Raw genomic sequence first — 13,595 nt, forward strand, 5'->3', positions numbered from 1 at the left:
CGCCCGCCGCGGAGCTCGACGGGTTTGTCGCTACCCTCGACCCGTTCGTTCCGCCCCGAAGCGTAACCCCCGGTCGGTCTGTGTGATCCGGCGCTGCGGTGTCATGTTGTTTCGGTACCTCGGCTGCTACCGGGAGACCTCACCGCCGCCAAGTGCGCCGGAGCTTGAGGGTTCTGTGGTGGACGCTCCTGGTGTGGGGACCCCGGGAGCGCTGGGGGACGTGGCAGTCCCAGGAGGCGGCACGTGTGGTGAAGCTCTTGGGAGAGCGGTCTCTTGGCAGCTTGCCTATCCTAAAACTTCAGCTACTTTCAGTTTAAGGGACACTTCAGTTGCCCAAGGTGCCTTTGCTTAGATGGAGGCTCCCAGGGTGGCCGATCTGAGCAGTTTGGCTAGTCACCTCCCCATAATCCACTTTCTAGCCCAAAGTCTTCCAGTACGTGTTTATGGCCTTTTTTCTCCTCGTTGAGTTTCAGTGGGTAGGAAGCTCATGGCACCAGTGACAGGACTGCCGTTCTTGTCATCAGTGCCTCCACAGAAATGCCAGTACCATGCACCTGCTTTGTCATTGGCATCCTGGATTTTGAAAAACATCTCGTACTTCTTCTTTGCTGCTTGGCAGAGCTTTTATAATTAGGTAGGAGCTTGTGGTTTTAGGTAGTGGTTCAGGACATGGAGCCACACCTGCTCTTACCTGTGGGTGAACATGTAGTTCAGCCATGAGCTGGAGGAAACGCTTCTTATTGTAAGCTTAGTGTTGGCCAAATGTGCCATCTTGACAACACTCAAAAGTGGAATGCTGAATATATGCTACGGAGGAAGATGGAAAGAAAAAAGGGTATAGACAGTGGATGCTTTGAGGTTCCTACCAAACTTCATACTAGAAGTACTGTATCTGGAGTTACCACGTCCATTACTGCTCCTTAATTTGGAGCATTAATATAGCTACGTGTGGTCTGCTTGTATCAGTGCTCAAGCTGGCTGTTAGACTTTTGGAAAGGAGGTTAAAAGTTCTGCTGGAAACTCCAACAACCTTAATGTGAAAGAAGATTTTTCTTGTGTGAAGCTTGGAATGAGGGAGACCTTTCACACAGACCCCTGCAAAGACGCTAGATGTGGGTGACTGTTGGACACTGTTGTCTAACACTGTTGCCATTGGTGTCTAAATAATGGGCACTGTAGTTTACGTCCAGTATGCTGAGCCACCTAGCTCCTTAGGTACTATAGTTTCAGGAGGTCTTAATGTTAGGATAACTTATTATCAGCCTAACAGGCTGAACATGAGCTCCCCGTTACGATTTTTTGGCTAAGTAAAAGCTGTGAGACAATGTTACCTCTATATATGGCAGCGATGAGCCATTGCTGGACTACAGTGTCCAGTTCTGGTATCTGTGCATGAAAAGGGATGCTGACAAATTGGAAAGAGTTCAGAAAAAAAACCTGCAGAAATATTTAGACATCTGGAAACTGGATTGTACAGAGTGAGGTAAACCAAATACGTTGAGCTGCTTATTAGGAGGTGTCAAGAGGTGCTTGTATCAGATTATAATTATCCATACAAGGAGAAGAAAGCAGCTCATTAGGAGACGGGTAAAGCAAGATTCAGTGACAGGAATCTGAAACTGGACATTCTCAGTTTGGAAATAAGGCACATTATTTAGTGTACTAATGTAGCTGAAGAGTATGGGGTTGATTACGTCTCTCCAAAACTTATAAAAGTCTAAAAGCTGTTACTAAATATTAGCTAGGTAATAAAGGTTTTACATGGAAGGCTAGACCAGAGATTTTATTAATATGCTTTGAGGCCTTGCTGCATGTGAATGGCATCACTAAATCCTTATGCTTCCCCAGAAAAAAATACTACTAAGCCCAAGCTATGCTTGCAAAGTATCTTTTATTCCCTCTATGAGTCTGATTAAATCCTGTGTGCTGTCTTGAAAGATATTTAAAAAGTAGGTATTGGAATGATCAGATTAACCTCATTTACACAGTAATAATTAGATGTGTTTCAAATTGGCTAAGAAGTTTTCTAGTATTCACTGTGATGTTAGTAAATAGGATTTGCATGATGTTGATCTTTGTTGATATGCTACAACTCTAGAACCTTTACAAATAATCCACTGGCTGCAGGGGTATTACCTGTCTGAATGAATGTTGTAAATCATTCCCAGAATTTTAGAAAGGCAAATTTATCTGGTGCATGTGTAAGTGACTCTGTATGCTTTTGGAAATTTGTTTTTAAACAGTTTTCCCTTCCTAGGTGTTCTGTTTCTCCATTGTCTGCCTCAGCAGAGTTTGCTCTATGCACAGGTGTGCTGCGAGTGCTTAAGAGGACTGATTAGTACCAACTGGCACAACACATGGTTTGGTATCCCATGATACTGGACTGTTAGTTTTCTGCATAGATCTTCCATTTAATCCCTGGCCACAGCTAAAGCTGCTTTTTAGTATTACTGCAATAGTGTTTTAAATGCAAAAAAAAAAAAAAAAAAAGGCAAGTAACACGTTATTTGCTCAATCCCGTGACCTGCAAAATGAAAATAAAAATATATTCTACTACATCAAATTGTAGTTAAGATATATAAAAACATTTTTGACAACAAATATTTGAAAAATCAGAATGTGTATGATGAATAGCTTCAGATACTGAAATTTGTTCTTTGGTATTAGAACGTGCAGCATTCCCATTTAAGTGAATGAGAATTCTGCCTGCATAAGCAGAACCCAGGCCCAAGTAATAACAAGATACATGCTGCAGAAAGATCAGATAACTGTACTCTGGATTCTTTCCCAGGTTCTTCCTTTGTCTACCAGTGTATTGGGTCTAGTTATTCACTGCTGAAATCAATGAGTGCATAGCATTAATTATAGCTGGAACAAGTCTGAACACAGTATCTGAGCAACAAGAAACCTTGATTTTATGAATCCTTACACCTATTTAACATAAAGTCGATATGTGCATCTTAAGCTGTATGGATTTGCTGTTCAAGGTTAATGGTAATTCATGGTTTTTGTAAGATTGTGACCTTGGACAGTAAAAGTGAGAATGGTTGAATATTATTTCAAAATGTTGCATTGTGTAGTTCACTATGATGGCTTAGTGTTTTGCAGTATAGATCTGTTTTAGTAGGAAGAATTTGCCTTGACTTACTTTCTTTTGTTTTTCAGGAAAAGAAATGGAGCAAGTTCAGTAACTATCCAGTCTAACGTCTTACTGATATCTTAAGGAATCTTACAAATACTTGTTTTGAATTGAGAAAATGACTGCAGATATAGAAGAAAGTACAGGTTGTTGGAAAAGAATACCTGTCAAAAAGTGGAACCTCCAATAGTTAATTTGGAAGTAGTATAAAATAAATATACCTGTTATGGTGCGATTCTGGAGTGGAGTTAACTCGATAGCACACAGGTAGCTCTCCAAGGAGGAAAAAAAAAGAGCTTTCTGTTTTTCTAAATTATGGAAATTTTTTGGAAGACGTGGACATGGATTTTGAGCCTAGTCATGGTTTCATCAGAATTTCACAGTGTCAACAGGCTTTCATATAGTTCTCAAGGTAGGGGTCCGACCTCTGTAGCTGATGATGAGATGCATCTATTGAGATGACAAGAAGCATCTATTTTTGCATTGCATTTGGGTAATATTTTCTAAACCACGTTTATATAATTCATAAGATCATATGGGCTCTGCTCTTAGTTTTATCATGATTCATTGTTGTGGAAGTTTAAATACAGCAAATCTGATTAAATTTTTTGTTTCAATTTCTTTCTGTCTACTTTAACTGTAGGAAAGCCTTGCAAATTAAATGTAGTAAAGTATTGTACTTGATAATAGTTTAGAGACTTGCCATAACAACATTAACATGTTTTTAGACTAGGAAGTAAGGGTCTAATCTTACTTCGATCCATTAACATTTACAGGTTTTTAGTGAAATGAAGAGCTGTTTACAAGTTTTTACAATATAATACTTTCCATTACTACTGTTTTTATGCTTGCAGATGGATCTAATAGCTTTTGTCTTTGAATGGTATCACTGGGAAGAATGTGTCTGTCTTAGGTTAGAATTTAGCCCCAAATGTTTACATATTTTGGGTAAATAGGAAAAGATATGTAGTTAAAAATGTTTGTATTTCCAGTGACATCAAATTAATAGGAAACTGAACACATTTTCTTGACTTAAAAAGAAAGAAAAGAACGTTTTGGTTTATGTAGTAAAACGCTACATCTTGCGTTTACCTGAAAATGACTTTTACTCATGAGGGTGATGAGATTTAGCCAAGTATGGTTTATGGTTATACTACTACTTGTTGTTTCCTGTTATATTTTCTTCTCTTCTATGCCCACTCCCTGGACTGTCTTACCTTGTGATTACAAAGAGGAATTCCTGTCTTACCTTGAACACTACCAACTAACAATCCCAATAAGGGTTGATCAAAATGGAGCCTTCCTCAGCTTTACTGTGAAAAATGCTAAACCCTCAAGAAGGAGGAGGAGCACAGACCCTTATGACCAAGAACTGGCAGCATCTAAATTATTTTTTAAACTTTCTGCCTATGGCAAGCACTTTCATTTAAACCTGACTCTCAACACAGATTTGGTGTCCAGACATTTTACAGTTGAATACTGGGGGAAAGATGGACCGCAATGGAAGCATGATTTTTTAGACCACTGTCATTACACAGGATATTTGCAAGACCAACACAGTACAACTAAAGTGGCCTTAAGCAACTGCAATGGTCTGGTAAGTGCACATTACATGTTCTACTATAATAGTGTGCTTGTCCCTCTTAAATTACAGAAGATGATCTTAATTGGCATATCTTTCAGTTTTTTGAGTCCCTGCAGGAAGCAAGCAGACAGGAAGGTGCAGAAAACCCCTAAAACCTGATCTGGGTCCTGGGGAAAAGTAGTCATCAGTTTTTCAAGCTTAATTGTAAGTACTAAGACCCAATTCTGTAGTCCTTTAGCAGGCAACATTTTCAGTGTTTACAGTGTCTGCACTAGGGCTGCAAGATTAGGTCTGTGCTGAGATCCTTACAGGTTACAAAAATGTTGCAAGCTCAAGGAACTGGGAGGAGGAAACAGTGGATCCTTTAGGATGCTGAATCTCTCCAGAGAGACATTGATTGAACTGAACACCCGCTTGCTGTCTCTGAGAATTTGGGTTTAGAAACTTTGAGTAAATAACAGAGAAGAGGAATTGCTTGGTGTGGAAGTCATCGTTGCTATAAATTCAGAGAGTGAAGAGAAAAGTAGATCCTTTGCAAGTGCCAGCATCAGAAAATAATTAGAAGTATTTTAGAAATATTTTGTTTACAAATTGTAAACAGTTGCATTTAAAAGTAGGTTTAAAAATTCTCATCTCTTTTATTCTCATCTCTTCTTTTACTGTTAATCTCTTGACCACATGACAGTAGTACTTGCATGGGAAAAAGCTTCTTTTATTCCCAACAGAAATTAGAAGACAAACACAAAAATTTAAAAACTTTCAGATAAATCCATCACAGAGTTACTTTTAAATGATGAGTCCTACTGATGAATATTTTGTTATACATCTGCTGGTTAGAACAGGTTTAATAAAGCAATTGGCAGTGAATATTAAAGACAATATTACTTGTTTTAGAATTAGTGATAGTTCAGAATATCTTGTGCTTAAGGCATTCGTCGTATTTTCCAGTCTGATTGTTGGTCTGTAAGAGACTGCCAGTCACATTCTGCATAGTCCTTGATTAACATCTGTCTCAAAGCCAGTCATTTAAGTTTAACTCTAAAACAAGTAGTAATCTTTAACAGTGAGTGTTATTCACAAGCGAAATTTAATCATTCCATTTATTCCAGTTGTCCTGTTAGGCTTCAGTATTGCCAAATGAGTCAAATTTCTTCCCCTTAGTGAATGTTTTGAATTATTCTGTTTAGTTATTCGGGGTGGTCAGGTGAGATCATGATCTAATTAACATAAGTTGTATGACTTTGAAGAACACTTGTAGCATCTGAGATGAGTTCTAGTGCAAAGAGGGCTTTCTCTCAGTTTCGTTATAATAAAAGTGACAAGCCGTCAGTTCATTTCCCTGTCACTGTTTCCTATTTCAGCCTCTCCCTCTATATTTCTCATTACAAAGTGCCCCAGAATTACAGGCTGCTACTTACTGAAGTTTCATTCCAGCAGTTTCCATCTGCTGGGCCCTGATTATGCTATAAATTGTCTGAAGTTATGAGGAAAGCTCTATAATCCAGTGAGCAGTCATGTGAGGAAATTGAAGGTCTTGTCCAGCAGGCTTGCTGGCTTCCAAACTCATATTTACTCCAGTGGATGTTACATTTGTGGATGGATTGCAGGTTTGGCCCTCTCATGAAAGAGCCGGCAACGAGCAGCATTTTGGGGCCTTTGGATGTTGGGTGCAAGCAACAAGGCTGAGGCATCGCCTAAGCTCAGTATGTCATACTGAAGGAAAGAAGAGAAGAAACAGTGGTAGACTGGCTGAAGAGAGAAGAACTTCACCGCAAGGAAAGGAAGTTTGTCTAATTCTGAGGGGAGCAAGTCTTAAGAAAAGTTTTGGAACTCATAGTAGTGGAATCGAGTAGAAACCAAACTTCTTACATTCTGACCCACCTCTGTCCTCTGCCAGGTGTCAAAGCTCTTCACTGAGTGCTCAAACAAGTTTTCCACAGTAGCAAATCTTCTCATTTTGAGCTGAAAAGCCCAGTAGTTTTAAATACTTCAGAATGTGTAGAAAGTGATTATTATTAGGAAAGTGAATGAGAGGTTAAATCACATTTTGAGGCTACTGTGGTTCCAAGGAAATGTTTAATATAAAAGGCCAAGTGTTTCCATGGCATGTGAAGTTCTGTGCATTGAGTAGCATTTGTGCTGGGTAGCACAGATGTCTCCATCCAAGCAGAAGTGAAAAAGAAAGCACAAGAAGTAGGCTGTGGCTAAAAGCATGACCTTACTTGGTTAAAGGAGGAATTATTTTGCTGGAAGACTATACATGAATTCATATATATACAAATTACTCATATTCTTCTTAAATTAGCTCATTTGAAAGCTGATTCTACCATAAAGAATGCATCTACTTTTATGGATTATAAATTGCATATAGTATGGTATTTTTGAATCATATGTAAAATAATGTCTAATTTATAAAATAATTATAAAGATCAGAAATTATATTGGAAAGGATTTAGTGTTCTAGATCAGTGTCTTTGGAGTTCTCTTTGGTACTAATATATATTTACAGTATAGACTTAGTATTCAGAAAATTGTCCTAGTTTTAAGGTGTCTTGTTAGATTCCATGATGTACTGTCTCAGGCCAGGTCACTATTTTTTTCATCTTTAAGAATGCAGTAAGCTAATGCAAATTTTTTCTCAGTCATAAAAACACACTGAAGTGTATAGCCAGCTGTAGACATACTGAACCACACTGACACGTTTTCAAAAGTTTCCATTACTACTACTTTATATTAAAAATGGATGAAGCATAAAGTCTAGAAAGGTTCAAGGCATGGAGAAATTGTAAAACAGTGGTACCGTGTGGAAAAGGCATGCACTTACTTGTCCTCTATAATTCAGTTTGCTTCTGCGACTGACAAGACATCCCCCATCTGAAGGAGGTTAAGGCCCCAGCTGGACAGCCTGACAGAAGAAGATTCCTTTTCACAAATTCAGGGGAACTCCATGTGGATTCACAGATTTGTCTGAGCATGTCAAACTGCTGGATCCAGACCTTATATATGTTAGCAGTAGTTGGCAGTCTGTAGTGGGATTGGACAACGCAGGACCTCAAACAATCTGTTTTAGATAATAATCTTGGGAATGTTGCTTGTAGTAACCTACTTGGGGCATTCAGCTTGTTTCTTAAATTCATGGTATTTTGTCAAAAACTTTTGTTGGTCATTATTATGTCTTAATGATATTTCTTATGCTTTGGAGCAGAAGTTTAATTTACAAACTGTTCAAATACAATAGCAAAACTAAAAAAAAATAAAATTAATTACTTCTAATGCTTTAAAAGGGCATTATTTCAATCTCCCTTTTCAGTTGCAGTTATGTTTTGCTCAAATAGTAGATTATAAGCCAAAAGCAGGGTTTAGAATGTTGGTTTGTATATAATAGTGTAGTTCCCACTATTTATTAATCAGACATTGCTGAATGCATATACAATGGAAGTATCTCTAGCCACATGAATTTTCTAAATTCAGAATAAATGCTGGTTGTCACTGACATAGGTACTTTTTATGTACAGAATTCAGAGTGCTTCTTAAAAATCAGTCACTGTGATCCAACAAGACCACTTGCATAAGTTTAATATTGGAAGAACAGTTTTGTTGGCAAGCAAAATTAATACGTTAGGTTTAAAATGGTATATGTATGCCAGGCTTATGTGAAAGGCATATGCAGGGCAAGTGCATTTCCAGTGTTTATCAAATCACTTGGCTTGCTGCAGCAACTGACCACATACATGTTCTGACTACTTGGTGGTAGGAGTAAGTTAAAATTTATTTGCAGTTCCTCAACTAAATGTTATTAAAATCTCTCTTTTCTTAAACCACCATAGTGTTCGGGCAGATGAGATCAGATGTCAGCTAGGCATAGGAAAAATTAGTGATACTCTCCTAACCTTTTTCACTGCTGGTACCTGAAGGAAGTGTGATCATAGTTTGCAGACATTCATAATAGTTTTTGCGTATTTGCTCCTGCAAATATGCAACTTGTATAGAGAATTAATGCTGCAGTTAAGTGTTGTTTATGGCATCTGAATTCACTCACTCCCACTGAGGTCATCTCACTGCTTAAAACTATCAGTTTCAGTATCCAATGTAAATGTCTCATTCGTGCTTAGACTTGTTAACCTGGCTGGACTTGAGTACAGACATGAAGGATGTATGCGCTGGAGTAATCAGATTTAGGTTAAGACCTGCTCTGTTGCAGAGACAGAGCCACAGGTTGGATGGTACCTCTGTCTCCTCAGGCTTGGCATGAAGCAGACATCCTGATGGTGTTGGCCAGAACCACTCTGCAGGACTCTTTTCCTGTGGGAACATAATACCAGAGCTTACAATGGCTCAGGATTCGCCTGAACCCAGATGTCTGACATCCAGACTGGATGCAGTCCAGACTGTCAAGGTTCTTTCTGCACATCTGGCAAACCCAGCTACAATTTGCTTTATATTTTCAATACTATTTAAGCAGCAGTGTACCAGTAAATTATTTATTTTCTAGTAAAATCTTAGACTCCAAGTAACAAGAAGGCATTGTGAGAGGAATTTGATACCAGCATCTTCCAGGTGAATATAGACCCTGATGTTACCTTTCAAGTAAATAATTGAGTTCATAACGAAAAATACCACTGAAGAGGAACACTTACTATTACAGTCACTATGTAAGGAATGTGTAATTGAAAGCTGCAGTGTGTTCATACATATATTCTCAAAATTATAATAGGGTTATATTTGAAAAACACTGTTCTTTCTGATGTGTTATACAGGATTTTTTATTTTGTGAGTTTTATGTTGTTACTGAAATCCAGTTATTCCAGGAGTGAAGAACAGCAGGCATTTGATGTACAAACCAGCAGCACGACAAGAGCTTTGACCAAGAGTACAATGGCAAGCCCTGATCTTAGAAACAACTTTAGGATATTTAGAGCAAATAAGGAGCAAATAGTCTTATCATAGAGGTCTCATTGGAGGAAAAAATAACCCCTTTAAAAAAAGGCTCATGCATAGTACTTGCTTTACAGATCAAAGGTGTGGTAGAAATCTGTGATTCATCAAATCAGGATATGAACGCAGAAGTTCCTGCTTCCAGTATCCTACCTGATGAGTAGCTCTTTCTCCTGGTGTAGAAACAATTTTCTAGATACGGATACCAGAATTTTTTATTTAGCAAATATAGGTGTAGGAGTCTGTCTGGGCTTATTCCCCAATATTTCCATATCTGAAAGGATCCCAAAACTGGATTTTCTGCTAAAGTTCAGTTTTAATTGCTGAAGGTTCAGGAAATTGCATAGTTGGCCTGAAATCTCCCCTTTCTTCCATAAACCACTTCCTGCTTGGAAGAAGCTGAGTTCACAAATGTGAAAGTTATGAGAATAGAATATCTACTATTCTGCACTGCAGTATGAGGAAAAAAATGTTCATTTTTTATGGAGAATGAGGTCTAGTCCACAGTCTGCCCCAACTTGGATTTGCCAGATTTGTGGCAAGGCCTTTTAAGGAATAAATGCTTTGTAAGTAGTGTATCCTAAGTTAATATTAATAATTTTATTTTAATAACTAGCTCAGTTTTGGAATTAAGCATCTGGATGTAAAATTCTGAATGGTTTCCCTGAATATATGTTCTTAAATTAATCCTTCATGCCGTTTTTCTTTGATGCAGTATGTGGCTTTAAGCATCTACCGGTATGGCGTCACAGAGGGATACTGGTCTCACCATTTGAGCAAGAGCATTTTGGCTTGGCGTCACTTTTAATGGATATGAATCAAGTATTTTTGGAACATCTCTGTGAAGAGATTATTTGTCGTATACCAAGAATATATCTTGCTGTCTTACTACATCCACCAAAAATGATGGGAAAGAACTCCAGAAATAGGGCAATGATATTTTTATTCATTTCTTATTGTGTTGCTTATAGGTGCTTAGTCCTGCTCCTTCTAAAATCAGTGGAGGAGAGCTGGCTCATGCATTGTTTTCTGTGTTGACTTATAGTTGTGGATTTCTTCACAGAGATAGATGATAGTCAAACGTTTTTTAAAGTTAAGTTTTTTAATAGGAGTTTTATATTGTCTTTTGCAAGTTTTTATTTTCTTATTTTATTCTTTAAGCATGGAGTCATTGCTACAGAAGATGAAGAGTATTTTATTGAGCCTTTAAGGAATATAACAGAAGATTCTAGTAACTTTAATTATGAGAACGGTCATCCTCATGTTATATACAAAAAATCTACCATGCACCAGCAACTTCTCTATGATCACAGTCACTGTGGAGTCTCAGGTAAATGAGTATGAGTGTCATTCCTTTTAAAAAATTATAACTTAAAATGTATTTTAAAATCTTGCTTGGTTCATATGTAAGACAGAGTGGAAAATGTAGTAATGGGAATCCTCCAGGGTGATGTAATGTGCCTTGTTGAAAAGTAGTTTTGCTTTTTTTTCCAGATTTAGATCGAGAGTATAGTGTCTTTCAAAAACTGAGACACTGGGAGTAAGTCTTGTTTTATGCCTGTGTTGTGTAGAGTGGTAGTAATGAGCACAGGCTTCCTCAAAATGTGTGATAAATGTACTTTGTTCCCCAATTGGAAAGCATGATTGAATGACTTAAGTATTACAGCTCAATGTTTAGTAAGTGTTCCATCTCATTTGAGGAAACTTGACATGCAATAAATGTATTATGATTAGTAATACATTTGGAACTGGAGTCCACATCTTTCTCGTTTACTGAGGTTTGTGCTGTTTTGATACTGGCTTTTGGTTCAGTGGGTTAACATTACTCCGAAATAGTTGAATATGTAATTTACAGGTGCCTATGGGGAGGATTATACAGTTTTGATTGAGAGATATTTTCTTTGTAAAGCAGTTTTAACTTCCACAAATACACTTTTCAAGTACTCTTTGACATGATTTTCACTTGCTTAAACGGAAGCTGAAAACTAACTTCTTGAAGACAGCATGTAGTAAATCTGACAAGTTATTTTAGAGCACTATAATAATGGGGTTTTTACATGATAGAAAAATGTTCTAACCTTGTCATTTGTTTATATCTCAGAAATAGCTTGTTCTTAAAAGTTCAGTCCTGGACAGTTGTATTCTATGAGATTCAGTGCACAGGGCAGGGTGACAAATACTAATCTTAAAGTAATATCACTGTTCATTGATGTGACTTATTTCAGCTTCTTTTGGAGGTTGTAACTTTTACTGGCACCAGCTGACTAAACTTACAGTACAGGTTGTCTATGAAGGCCCATGGTTGGGAAACAGTTTTTCCTGAGTGTTTCAGTTAACTGTGTTTAGGGAATGTCAGACTTTATGTATGTAACTTGTTTTAGTTTGGAAGCATTATTCCATCTAAATGCTTCTAATATTGCAAAACAAGTCTCCTAACTATTACTGCCTGCTAACTGATTGTAAAATAAGAGTACTAATGTATGTTCATTTTGTAGGGAAAGCTGTCACTTAAGCCTCTTGAAATAAGTGGAAGGATTATGAAATGCAGGATGATGCAATTTTTACCGTTATTATATCCCCAGAAAAAGAAAGGATATTGGCCTCTGCCAGATGTTATCTTCTAGATTAATGCTTAGGAAGTCATTCTCCTCCAAGTGAGAATGAAGCAGTGGCAGCTAGTTTGGTCAGGCTGCATTCAGTTGTTCTGGTGGTGTCTGTCCTATGGGTCATGGGTTGATCATGGCTATGCATCTTGCGTGCATTTTTTGTGAAACATGCAGTAATCTTCAGCATTTATTCCTTTGCATATTTGATCCTGCCTTTGCTCTTGGAAGCTCCTGCACATTTCCTGAGCTTTCATATCTGTCACATCCTAAAGTCCTTAATTATTGAAGTACAAAAGCACTGCTTTTTGCAAGCCTGAGACTACTATCATGCTCATTCATCTCAGTTTCTCCTTTTCCTGTTGTTCTGTATACTACTTCCACTCCATGGAAATTTCTGAAAAAAATTTGCTCTCCCCCAAAACTGCAAGGTCTTACTTTTCCAGATGACGTGCTATTTTAATGTACTCCTCATGGGTACCAAAATGTTTTGAACTTGTTTTCTGAGCACTGTTGCAGCTTTATCCCAAAGTGACATGGCATCCAAAGCATCCCCAGAATATCTAAAAAATAAAATCAAATATTACTTTTCACAGCTTTCAGACCGTAGGACTAAAGCCAGGTTTACAGGAATCTTTGGGGCATTTGACTGGTTTTGGAAGTTTTGAGAAGTCCAATTTTGTGTTTTAAAACACAGTTGTAACAAACCTGTAGCTGCCTTTTGGCACTATATAATTTATTTTGTCTGGAAACTGATTTTAGCTTTACCTTCAGAACAATTTTGCCAGTGTAATATGCTGGGAGGAATCTGCTTGTGTAGCTGTGCCACTATTCATGCTCTGGCAAGTTTCCCTTACTGTAATCTAGACCTAAATTTATCGTGTACCTGTTCCGTATCAGGGAAGTAGTCAGGATTTTTAAGTGTTGATAGAGAAAAGGGGAGTGTTATTTCTGACCTTTCTGAGAAAGATTGCAATAATTGACAGAAAGTGGGGTGGGAATTTGGTGAAAGGATGATCAGAATTGGTTGGGATGAGCAAGTGATGGACAGAATTGGAGAAGAATTGGAGAGGCAGGGAGATTCAGATAAGAACATGGGATAGACTTTCATAACCTACATTAGATTTTAATCATTTAGACGTAAGAATGTTTGGGGTGGCCCTGTATGTTAGGGAGTGTTTCGATTGTCTAGAGCTCAATGATTGTGATGATGATACGGTCGAGTGTTTATGGGTAAGGATGAGGGGGAAGGCCAACGAGGCAGATATCCTGCTGGGAGTCTGTTATAGACCACCCAACCAGGATAAAGAGGCGGATGAAGCATTCTACAAGC

The 13,595-nt window shown here is 37.9% G+C and overlaps 1 protein-coding gene across 1 annotated transcript in view; it reads left to right on the forward strand.

Moving 5' to 3' along the window:
- Positions 1 to 3,454: 3,454 nt before the first annotated feature.
- Positions 3,455 to 13,595, forward strand: part of ADAMTS6 (ADAM metallopeptidase with thrombospondin type 1 motif 6) — a 165,809-nt gene continuing 155,668 nt past the window's right edge. Inside the window, exons 1-3 of the mRNA XM_009272491.1 lie at positions 3,455 to 3,551; positions 4,372 to 4,736; positions 10,821 to 10,989. Of these exons, the coding sequence (XP_009270766.1) occupies positions 3,455 to 3,551; positions 4,372 to 4,736; positions 10,821 to 10,989 (631 nt within the window). The remainder of the gene's footprint in view (positions 3,552 to 4,371; positions 4,737 to 10,820; positions 10,990 to 13,595) is intronic.

The sequence above is a fragment of the Aptenodytes forsteri genome, unplaced genomic scaffold (genome assembly GCF_000699145.1).
Source record: "Aptenodytes forsteri isolate BGI_AS27 unplaced genomic scaffold, ASM69914v1 Scaffold92, whole genome shotgun sequence".
In the NCBI taxonomy this organism is placed as follows: Eukaryota; Metazoa; Chordata; class Aves; order Sphenisciformes; family Spheniscidae; genus Aptenodytes; species Aptenodytes forsteri.